Source organism: Dufourea novaeangliae, unplaced genomic scaffold (assembly GCF_001272555.1).
Source record: "Dufourea novaeangliae isolate 0120121106 unplaced genomic scaffold, ASM127255v1 scaffold447, whole genome shotgun sequence".
NCBI lineage: Eukaryota > Metazoa > Arthropoda > Insecta > Hymenoptera > Halictidae > Dufourea > Dufourea novaeangliae.
In genome coordinates this window covers 211,557-223,685 of record NW_015374316.1, presented here as the reverse complement: position 1 = coordinate 223,685, position 12,129 = coordinate 211,557, and the positions used below count along the sequence as shown (strand labels likewise).

The window sequence follows — 12,129 nt, the reverse complement described above, 5'->3', positions numbered from 1 at the left end:
TCGTTGTCGCGGTGTAAATCGATGGGAGGAACTCTGTGAACCGCGACAGAGAATCGCGGAGATACGAATCTCTGGAAACGGATCCGGATTCCAATGGCCTGGATGCCTATCGCGCGCGGATAAATTCAGTTAGTTGATACAAACTGCTGGTCAGGCCGAAAAATCGACTATCGAGACCAGGAAAGATACTTCGATAACAAATCCGATGAGAAAAAGACGCACGTTGCACGCGACACGAACCACTCTCTTCGAATTCGAAGACGAACGATCGAAGCTAGGAAATTCAAACGGAGAGATTGGGTTTCAGTGGCCAGTCGAGAACTTTCTGATTCCGTCGCGACGAAAGAGCAGCTTCGACGAAGACTGCTCGTGACTGATAGCGATCGAAGGGAACCGAGGGTGAACGGAAAACAGTTCGTCGACCGTCTGCCCAATTACCCCGGCAAGGTAGACGTTTCGTTTAAATATAGAATGACTCATGAGGTACACAATTGGTATTGGACGTTCTAAATATATCACGGGTTTATTCAAATAATAATTCAGCGAAGAGAGGCGGGTATGAGCCGCGTGGGCGGAACTGACGAGATAATTATAGCGCGTTTGCCGTCGTCTACCGCGTTCTTACGAAAAGCACTGTATCACACGGCGGTACCCTAAAAAACTGCGCTAAGAACTGCACTTTGCAACCGTTTAATCTGGACAAGGCGCTGTACCGGTGCAAACGTGAATCTTTCCGTTACCCCACGTTGCATCGGATTACACTAGTGTGCCCCAATACGTGAGACGTACCCTCCACTGAGGGGTAATTTAAATATTTTGTGGAGCAATTAACAAATTGTCGACATTAATCTTCTTATCGACAACAATTTTTCCTATGTCCTTTTTTTTATTTGAAGCAAATCCCTTTTTTTTCAGAGCATGGTTTACTATTATGGCTAGGGGGCATCGAGATCTTTGAGGCGTTTGGATCGAGTATGATCCAAAAAAGGTTGGGAAACACTGAATTACAGGGTTACACATCGGGAAACGAGAACCTGCAATGAAACTCTCAGAATCGTCCGTTCACTAGGTGATTCGAGATAATTTCTCATTTCTCTCGAATAGTCACCGATCAATCTTATTCAGCCGAAACTCCTTTGTTCGCAAAGGAATTTCTACGAATTCCGCGAGCACGGGGGGATATTAAGTTTCTCGTCGACCGATAAAAAAGAATCGGCGATATTACTATTGGACCCGAACGATGTGGTGGTTGAATGGAAACCAGTAGTATCATAGTCTGGAATGTTTTGAAATAGCACCATCCCCACTTCTTTCACCGTCTTCGCTGCCGCCCGCTCGCGTTCTGTTCTCTCGGACGCCTCCTACGACCGCGGTGTATGAAAATTTTATTGCTTTTCCCACAAAGTTTTTGGCAGGCTGTCCCGTGGCCTCACGTAGAAAACGGCCACATAACGGCGAAATTTACTTAAGTAATATTCTGTTGCGTAATGCATCGGACCCTCTTTCCACAGTTTCCGCCTGCACTCTATAAATCCCACGGGAATAGAAAAAACACTGTGGCGACTGGAATTTGTCTAGTCGATCTATACGAGTGGCTCGAATGATGCAGAAGACTTCGAGTATACACACGATTCGCGACATAAACGTGTCTCGATTGGACATAAGTGTTCCTAATTCCTATACGAAACAGCGATAACTCGGTTCCATGTGAGTTTTTTTTTTTTTTATCCTTTGGATGATCAAAGAAGTTTATGGAAGATTTCGTGGCTAATAGACCAGACCTTGGGAACTCGAGAATCGAGTTGGTTAACCGTTTACACGGAGAGAGAACCGTAGCATTATAGCAGCGTGAACTGGCGTCGCCGTCGCCTGACGTTGCTGAGAAGAAGCTGTGAATTTCGACAGCTCTCGCAGGAAGGGATGAGACGTGCTTCTCCTCCCCTTCCATGCGCGCGTTTCTAGCTGAGCTTATAAAAGATATATCCAGTGCGGATAAGCCATTAGTGCGAAGAGAACGAAGAGGCATATAGCGTCGAGGATCCTCGGCAGATAAAGCCGGAAGATGGTTAGTTCCCTCTTTGTAGTAATCGAGTGTCGAACCCCAATCGGTCCTCCTCTCCTGGCCGTGTGACGTTTGTCGCATGGAGAACGCGTTAATTGGAGGCTTCGCTTCGAAACCCGACAGAACCGGGCCCCTCCGGAACGGTTTTGGAGCACGGCCAACAATCTCTATCGATCGATTCTTCTTTTTTTTTTTTTTTTTGTCCATATCGGAGAATAAATTGACAGACTGAGGAATTGAATCACGGTCGCCTCCCATCGGGACCTCGTTACCGCGGGAACTCTGTCGTTTTCACCAGTGAATCCCAGTCGATAAAAACTGTTTTCGCTTATTCGTTTCTGTATCATCTACCTCGTATAGGTACCACGAAGAAGCATTTGGAAATGAAGGTTCGTTTTTTCTTTTCTGTTTCAGGACGAGGAACAAGTGAAAAGTAAGTGAACACCAGCGAAGTTCAAGCTTTCCCCGGAATATCTTAATCGGGGGAAACGACGCGGATCGGAATTCTGTACGGCGTGCAAATAGATACTGTCCTCGGCCGTACGGTGCATCCGTATTTCACTGGGTCGCGTCAACAAGTATAATGGTTTATTCGTCGAACGGAAGGTCGCGGAGTGTTTGAAATATAGGTCGCGACCGATATGTGTACTTTAACGTCGCCAGACTCCGAAGTGATGCTTTTTCGACGGTGATCCACGAACTTAAAGTCACTCATTAAGATTTTTCGTCGCATCGTGGCCAGACGCGATCACGAATCCCTTGCAAAATCGTATAGCGTGGAAACGAATCGGTTTTTTTTTTTTTTTTGCGAACAACGGGCTCGAGACGGGACGTTCCTTCGTGAAATTTCTTTGAGAACCGGCTCTTTACACCCACCAATCCTCGAGAGTCTGCCCACGCGTCTGTTTCACGATATACGGAACGGTACAGCCGCGTTCCTACGCGGCGCGGGTTGCGCAAACCGGCTTCCTATCGCAAAATAAACCGCTGATTGACTGGGCGGCGTTATATTAATACACACGCAGCGCTCTGGCACACAGCGTGTAAATAAATACCGGACCGACGCGATGCGTTCCGAGCACACGCGTCACGATTTCACGGAAAATTTTCCGCTTATGATATGCTTGTACACTGACGTGCAAACTCGGCTTCAACTAGGAGAAAAAGTGACGTAGGAGAAGGGCCGCCATACCACTTGGTAAATCTATTTCAAGCACTGAAATAAATGTTAAGATGCATGTTAATTTTGCATAAATTTCAGAAACTTTCGAATTGAAATTGTAGAAGGCCCTTTTTCCCCTGAGGGAAAAAGTGGCGTAGAAGAAAAGTCTCTTACCACTTAGTAAATTTATTTCAAGTACTGAAACGAGAAAGATATTCTCTTCGGTAAATAGTAACAGAAATGATAATCTTATTTATTGGAAAATAGTGATAATCTAGTATCGACAATGTACTGTGTCCGGATACTTATGGTCGGTAGTGTAGTTTGTACGATCAGTTGTAAGAAAAATCCTATCTATCGTCTATGGGGCATTTAAGAAAACGAAATTGGTGAAGATCAAGCTTCCGAGTCGATATTCCTATTCCGTGTGTGTTTTACAGTGCTCAGGAGGGCTTTCTCCATGTTCGACTCGACCAAGTCGGGCAGCATCGAGAAGGAAAAAGTGAGAACGATCTTGAACACCCTGGGGCACACTTTCGATGATCACGAGCTGGAGGTGGTTCTCAAACAAGAGGACGAGGAAGGTAATAGTATTCTCAGTTTTCCTTTCAATCGTTAACCCTTGATTGTCCTTGAGCTATCCGCGGGGTTTTCTAGCGTAATTTTCGGGTCGATGACGGACGGTTTCGTCGATCGATGGCTTTGTTCGGCCGAATGGGGCCAAATAATTCATAGATATAAACCAACTGAATCGCAGTGTGGACACATGTATGGAAGAAATGGAAGCCGAACGACGATTGTCGCGAAAACTTTTCTAAACTTTCCCAGTCGACGGTGGCTCCGTCGTCGTGCCGCGAAACTTTCATTCCGATCGATTTTAATACCCATCGGCCGTACCCAATTGTTGCCGCCTATTACTGTGTTTCCAGGGGGATCGGATATACCGATGGAATTGCATTTTAAAACCCGACGAAGAGAAACAATTCACGATCGAACTATAAGGAAACTTAGTTGTAACTCAACGTCCCCTGTACACGTCCCACCGATTTTCCTCTCTATCGATGGACAACTGCAGAATTACGAGATATCGATATCGTCGAGATGTTCTTTGACTTGGCCTTCGTGAAAAAAAAAACCGTCGCTAGTTTCAGGATCTCTACGAAGATATCGTCGGTCGAGATCCGTCGTGGACTCCTCTTTTCACCGTGAAAAAGAATTGGGTCGAGGCGGAGGCTCCTTTAGCAGCACCTACTTTCTCGTATTCCATCGTTCCCTGTGTATCGACTGCAAAAACCATCCCCTCCGTGGTACGAGTCGCGCGTCAAACGTTGCCTTCTTCAAAGAGTCTCCATGGCCATATCCGCTAAGAAGATTAAACAGGGTCCCATTCGTTATTTCGAGAGCATAGGCCACTCCACCAGGAACGAGTGGTTGCTCGGTGTGGTTATTAATCCTGGTAGCCGTAAAATTTCCCAGTTCTTCTCTCTAGTTCTCGACGAGATTACGACGTGGGCTGAGAATTAATTTTACGTCGGTTAAGAACTTCCGCGGAGTGTTGCTTGCTTTCCTACAGCTTCGACTTACTGGAACGTGTACAGAGCACCGAGGGTTTCCCGCAAACCGCTGGTAACTTGATAATAAAAGAGCCCTGCTGGTCTTGTAATTTACAATAGAAATGCAAACTGCGAGCTTGAGACCATGTGATTCGTAGAACAAACGAAACGAAACTTTTTCTTGTCCCTGGTAACTTACAAATTTCTTCCCCGTGACTTGCGTAAACGGAACCGCTTGGAAGACTCCCAAGTATGTTGCCTCGAATGTTTTACCATCGACAAAAAATGACCGCGAAAGGGAAACGGATAATAGGCTGAAAGTGCGAGTTTGAAAAGTGATTTTTAATCGTGACTCGTCTAACTTTCCAGGTAACGGTAAATTAAATTTCGACTCGTTCTACCGGGTGGCCTCCCACTTCCAAGAGGAGGACGACGAGGCTTTGCAGAAGGAACTCAAGGAGGCTTTCAGGCTATACGACAAAGAAGGCAACGGCTATATCCCGACGAGCTCTCTGCGCGAGATCCTCGCCGCTCTGGACGATCAGATAACGCCCGATCAAATGGACGGGATGATCGCTGAAATCGATACCGACGGATCCGGCACCGTTGACTTTGACGGTGAGAATCCTCTTCCGTTTTCTGAATGGAAACAGTTGGCCTCTATACAGTCCTTTTTTCTATAAATTTTATAGATGTCTACGGACTCGAATAATAATAACTGTCATGGTACATTGTAGTTACACGAATAATTTCGACGGCGAAAAAAAGTTACAATACGAACTGTTTCATTGGCTTTGGATCTACAGAGCTCGTTACAGCAGCCCGTACGAGGGCTTGATTAAACCTCGAACGTCTTAATATACCGGTCTTTCAAAGCTCCTTTCAAAAACTCGGGGGAAGGTTGTGTAAAGAGGCAAGGATACGACCTAGTTACTTTCCAGGAGAAACATTCGTCGCGTACAACAACCAGATGAAAAGGGTCTCTTGGAAAAATCTTTATGATCGTGATCCTTTCGATGACAAGGATGTTGGGGGGAAGACATCCCAATCGAGCAATCGTATCCATTAATTTGATCGATTTCTATTTTACAGAGTTCATGGAAATGATGACCGGAGACTGATCGCGAGAGGCTGTAACACGTCCGACGCGAGAAGGCAGCTTGCATTTCCTTTCGACGACGCTGCTACGGTCGAACCTCCACGAAAAGGCTTCGAACAGCTCAATGCTTCGGAAAAGGATAGAAGAGGCATTATTAACCGTCCTTCATTTCATCTGTACATTTCTTTCCACCATCCTGTAACAACATCTTTAATTAAGTACTCGAATTAAACGTCATCTCTAACGATCGTACACGAGCGTCGTTTCATTTCCAAAGAGTCTGAGATTAACGATCATCGATCGAGGGCCCGTTTGACGTAAATCATGGGTGCCGTACTGGAATTGGTGAACGATGACCATTATTCTTTCCATGGGTCGCGTGAAGAATCGACGATAACGTTTTTATCTCCAGCCGTCGGAAGCTGAGCAACCTTTCGAATCGGAATTTTCACGATACCACGAAGTGGACACGGTGGTATTCGTTGTCCAAGTTTTCCCAACAGTTGCATCGATCGCCCGCCTAATAATTCCCTGTCCTCTCTCGAAACCGGGAAAGTTGTGTGGGATATTAATCAAGGATCTCGAGGGAGGGCGAGCAAATCGCTGAGCGTGCAATGAAGGGACACGTGTTCCGATTCCGTGAAGGCCACTCATTCGATCAACCGCGGGCATCGACTCGCGCGCTTGCAAGGTTCGAGGCTATCTCGTGCTTTATGGCTTTGCAATGTGCATACATCAGACGGGGCTATAGACGGTTGATATCGCTTAGCTGAAACTTGTATAACTACCGATGAACAAAACGTAACCGTTGGAACGATCGCTTTACCAGAGACGATACACATGATCGATATAGTTCGATGAAAATTCGATTCCGAGAATCCAATTACCTGGTTAAGATAATTCGCGCATTGTTGATGATAGAATAGCGGTGATAAATATGATACTAAAGTTTAGCACTTGATCGATAATTATAAAGTTTTGGTTAAACTTTATCTATTAATATACAAATTTTAATTATATTTCAGTGTAAGGCACATAAAATTTAGAATTCTATGAGGTTAGTTAAAGTGACAAATATCCATTAATATTTCATCAAAATATTTCTGTACTCTTACATATTATTGTTTATATAAAAGTATTTGTCTATAATTAGGTTATGAGCGTAGTAAACTTTATTAGTTTATTTGCATAAAAATTGAATTGCAGATTAAACGATACGTAAATTCAGCAAAATACCTTCTCTTTCCGGGATTCAATGTTTCTACTCGCGAGTGAACAATGCCTGTAACCCCGGAGGCTAAGGTCTCTAGCGTGTCGGAGTGTGAACCGAGACCTAAAGATACACCACAATACGCGACCGCTTGACTTATACGCTTCCATTCCTAGCTAGCTGTTAAAGCCGCGGATGATCGTAAATTATCATTCGTGCGACCGCTTACAGGAAGTGGAATAGGACCTCTTGCGTCATTAATATTTCCAAAGGCTGCATGCATAACAAGAGGGATTACCGTGTCTCTAACAACTTTCTATTGAAGGGCCCTGGGTATTACCCAGCCAAGACACAACCTCGACAATAGCTTCATCCATGAAAGACCGGTTCCAGCCAATCAGTCCTGAATCCTCAAAGCTGGAACTGTCCACTGAAAGATCGGTCGAAGGGAAAACGAGAGAGAGAGAGAGAAAGAGAGAGAAAGATAAGGCTAGACCCGACGAAATTCTGTGAGAACGCCCAGGAACACCCTCGACCACCCCATCTGTCGTGCTCCGCTTTTGGGCTTGTACCCCTCGCCATCTCCTCTTCCTTCCTTCCGTCCATCCCTTTTCCTAGCTTCCCTGCTCTCTCTCTCTCCACTTCGACCATGGCTCCAGGCTTGGTCCTGGCCGTTTCACCCACTCAAGTTTTGTCCGAGTGTTTGCGAGCGGGATCCGGAAGCCGCTTCCAAAGGATCAATAATTGGGGCCGACTGCATCCGCCCTTGAAAAGCTATAGCCCATTTGGTGAACGGGGGGAATTGATACATTGTAAAATGGTTACCCAGAATTCGCAGGAGGACCTGTGTTCTGTATTCCTAACCGAGCAAGAATATTACGGGGTGTTCGTTCGAAGAATTTTCCCCTGTTTTCAATGCCTATCCGTATGCTCGAGGTCACCGTCTGAAAAACGGACGCACTAGAGGGAAAATTGCCGAGAACGTGTTCCACTGGGAAAGGCTGGTGTATGACTTGTTACCAGAGGAAACAAAAGGGAACGCGTATATACCCCTGAAGAGCAATTACGATAATTGCGACCTGGATTGTTCGTCTTTATACCCGTGGCGTTGTTCCGCGTTACGTTTCCGCTTCACCTTGGTACCAGCGAGTTTGTCGCCGTCCAACGAAGCATTCTTAGAAACCCTTAGCGCGTTTCTGTCCGCGAAGTTCGTCGGAATGGAGGCGAACAAGGCCGAGCATAACGTGCCGACAAGTATCTCGATGGGGAGGACCGTAGCAGGTGGCAACGATTGAATTTCATCGGGCGCCGACACGAATGACGGATATCCAATATAGTCCACGGAGAAAGATGATTCGTACTGGACCGGGGATCAGGTGGCAAACCGATGGATATATTGTCGGGGAGTATCGTGAGGAGCAGCGAGGCAACTTTGAAACAATTCGAAGCGAGGAGTTCTCCAGCGATATCACGAGCCTTCCAGAGTTGACCGAGGAATCAAGGTCAACGAAGGCCGAGCAAATATCGCGGGTATTTCTGAAGCTTCTCGATGAGGAACGATAGTAGAGAAGTTACCGAATAAATGTTAAAAAATCGTCAGCTTGGACCGTGTCACTGCACTTACGACACAGGATCTAGAAACGGTTTGATACGATTAATGATTAAACCAACGACCGCGATAAGACACACCGAGGAGAAGGGTGCAGCCGGGGCTATCGATCGTCGTCCTCAACCCGAACCATCCTCAACCCGAACTTACTGCTTTCCCCACTACATTCAAAGGCTCTCTCTCTCCGCCGTCGTCTCTATACGTCTCCTGCTATTGCTTTTATATCCAACGATTACTCTCGTCAGAAGGGTGCTCTCCGAACGAGGGCCTAAGATGCCATTCACCCGGATTTTCGTCTCCTTAATCCACGATTCGGCCGCCTTTTCGGCTGGTTTGTTTCCGACACAGAGGCTCCCTGAACTATCTTCCGAAAATGGATCCCGCCTAGAAGTAGCGACGCGTGCTCGTATTATACAGGGTGACACAAAAAAGGGTTTGTAACATTGAAAATATTAATTTTTCCGACTCAGGACATTTATTCATCATTTGGCGAGTACTATCTACCCCAGAAGTTACGAACCCCTTTTTCTGTTTCACCCTGTATATATTTTGTCGGGCGAGGAGAGGAATTCCGTCCTTCTCCCGGCTCACCGGAACCGATTGATCGACCGTCCACGAACGAAACTCGCGACGCAGCTGGGAGTATCGATGGCTCCGCGTACCCGCGACTATTATTTCTCTTGCATCGAGAACGGATCCGTTTATATCACGTCCACTATTGAAACTCAGAGAATAGAGGCTTTGTGCGCGTTAAAGAACACAGGCATCGAGAAACCTTTTACCCTTAAATGAGAATATAGTCAAGGCCCGTTCGTTTCGCGACGAAAAGCTCAGCCGTGACACGACACACCTCGACGCTCGCATTGCAGTCCAGTACTGTTCGCGATAAAACGATTTTACCGTTTAAACAGCCCGAGGCGGACCGGCCTCGCGGTAATTAATATGCAAAGCCGCGGGGAACCGCTGCGGGCGAAGGAAACATTGACTGAAAGTCGAGATGGGAATAAATTACGAGGCGCAGAGCCTCGATCCGCGCGAACACTCTTTACGCCTAGGGTTTCTTTGTTCAGCTGGTTAAATCGTTCTAAGAGGGTCACGAGAGTCTTTTGGAAAAAGATCTCCGCGTGCCTTAATTACGACTGGTATCGGTTGCCCCGATTTTCCGAATTACTCTCGCGGTTGTTTCTCTTGATATTAAAAGCTGGCGATCGAACACGATTCTTTTCGTTCGAGAATTGCAGTAAACCATCGATGAGTGTTCGAAGGCACCTCTACACTAAGTGGTCAGTGGTCAACCCCACTACTGGGCGCTTGACTGGTTTCATGGGGTCCCCCCAGTCGTGGGGATAACGACAGACCACTTAATGTACAGGAACCTTCGAACACTCATTGATAATTTACTGTACCGACTCGGTTTCCAGGAGGACATCAGACCCAATAACATTTAAATAACGATGTCGAGCAACTTTCGAGAGTTGTACACCTTGCGCAATTTGCGGCAAGTCTGGAAAGTTGTTCCTAGATAGAAGAACCAATCCCCCGCAAGGAAGGTCTCCTCTTACGGTGTACTTACTCTGGGTCCTCGCGTGAGAATCACTGCGAACTGTGTCGATAAGATGAAGAAAAGTAAGATGAAGAAGAAGAAGATGGTGATTTGAAAGAGAAAGATAGGGATGCACGAACAGAGTGATCTAAGGTAAGACACAGGCGGAGAAACAAGCATGCAAAGTTTCTACTAGACTCGGGTAGGCGATATCACAGAGGGTTGTGCGTGTGGATGGCATGCCTCATTCAACATTCCGGCGTTTTCGCGTGTCGGCGAGAACCGACAGGCGTGCATGCACCGATCGTGCGCGCGCTAACGTTTTCACTTTCCTTCGGCTAAAGAGGGGTCTCGAGCTGAATGATATCGGTGGCCGAGCCTCTGCTGTTTCCGTATTGTTTCGCGACACAACGTCGTTCGATTAACCGAGGGTCGGCCGCCCCCCTCCCTCTACGTTTGGTGTTACAATGCTAATGGTGTGTGGCAATCATGTTCATAATATATCGCGGTAGAACCATCTGGTTTTCGTGTTCCCCCGGAACATTGGAACGCGAGAAACGATCGTGCTCTACGCATCTACGCACGAGCATGTATAATAATAACACGTAGACTCTCTAAATGGTTCTAAGTATCTAGCTATATGTATGTCTGGCTAAGTAATAGCTAGTATTACTAGTTCCTCAGCTATGTGGATTATGTCAATTTTTGTTATGTACCTGGCTCAGGCTTCTAAAGCTACTTGTACTGGCGCTGCGGGCCTGTGAACACAAGTACAGTACAGGTCACCAATCACCACAACACTGCAGTTGGAAAAGTTACAAATAGAGATACAGGTATAGTATATACAGATATACATAGAGTAGATGGTTTACAGATGATAGAAACGAGTGGAGAATGGAAAGAAAAAGGGTAAGAAAAGTGTATGCTATTTTGTTTTTTCATAATTCTGCGAGAATAAAAAGTACACACGGGGTACACGTTGTCGTTTTAGTATAGTCGGATGCGATAGCTAGAGAAGGAAAAGAACGTTCAAATTGCTAGTGTCCACTTCGATATTATAGCGAGGGCCGGCATGAAAAGTCTTTCCACAAAGATGACATTTTTACACGATATATCAGAATCAACGTTTTTCGGACTTTAAGGCACATTAGGGGGCAGGCATGATTCGCGGGAAAAGGCTTTCCATGCTGGACGAACCCGCTGCGAGTGCCCGAACTCGTAGATTTTTTTATATCTGTAAAAGTACAGCGTATCAACAGCAGTGCACACCGAACATACAATATACGAGATAGCATAGCGTGAGTTCTCAGTGTTGGACAGTCACGAGGCCAGTTTTCGTGTCTCTCGCGTGTAGCGGATTTTTCTGTACAATGAAAGCGTTCCAGAGAAGCGAAGAGACAGTATCTGGTGAATGGTAAGATTAGAAAGGAAGAAGGGTTCGCGTTGATTCACCACGAAAGTTCTCGCGCACTTCGACCACGTGTCATCGGCATGAATCTCAAACTCGTCCAAGTAACTTTAATTACAACGAACATATTCCCCCAGTACCTTTTTCGTTGACTCGTGATGTCGTTGAAATCTGTACTTGCTTCGTAAAGATGAACACCTGTTGTAATTATTATACACTTTATTCGATTGATCTTATTCGGTTTTAATCGACAGAGCATATTTGAAGCTACAAACTCGCGGTTTGTCTCTATTCACCGATAAATTAATACCTCAGAGCTCGTTGGAAAGATGGTGTGACGTTGTGCGATGAATAATTTGACACACTTAAATGTAACAATGTCCTCTATGTGTATTCGTGTACTACGTATGTCCCGAATGAGTATTCTAAGTGGTAGTACGAGGTGGAAGAAGTAAGGTTAGTGTATGTATTGTTCCTGGAAGT

At 45.8% G+C, this 12,129-nt stretch overlaps 2 protein-coding genes across 4 annotated transcripts in view; one reads left to right on the top strand and one right to left on the bottom strand.

Moving 5' to 3' along the window:
• Positions 1-12,129, bottom strand: part of LOC107192858 (neo-calmodulin-like) — a 62,771-nt gene that overhangs the window by 10,794 nt on the left and 39,848 nt on the right. The window contains exon 2 of one of the 3 annotated variants that reach the window (XM_015582203.1): positions 10,955-10,996. The exons of the other annotated variants lie outside the window; for them this stretch is intronic. Within the exon in view, the coding sequence (XP_015437689.1) occupies positions 10,955-10,996 (42 nt within the window). The remainder of the gene's footprint in view (positions 1-10,954; positions 10,997-12,129) is intronic. 3 annotated transcript variants of the gene reach the window in all.
• On the top strand, positions 1,992-6,092 carry LOC107192860 (troponin C-like). Its single transcript, XM_015582206.1, has 5 exons — positions 1,992-2,065; positions 2,477-2,495; positions 3,665-3,808; positions 5,147-5,395; positions 5,870-6,092. Exons 1-5 carry the CDS (start codon positions 2,063-2,065, stop codon positions 5,896-5,898), a joined length of 444 nt encoding a protein of 147 aa, XP_015437692.1. The 5' UTR covers positions 1,992-2,062; the 3' UTR covers positions 5,899-6,092.

What these genes read in the sequence shown, in the direction of transcription:
- LOC107192860 (XM_015582206.1), top strand. An exon ending in CAAACAAGAGGACGAGGAAG is followed by an intron (nt 3,809 to 5,146) that starts GTAATAGTATTC and finishes CTAACTTTCCAG; the next exon opens with GTAACGGTAAATTAAATTTC. An exon ending in CGGCACCGTTGACTTTGACG is followed by an intron (nt 5,396 to 5,869) that starts GTGAGAATCCTC and finishes TCTATTTTACAG; the next exon opens with AGTTCATGGAAATGATGACC.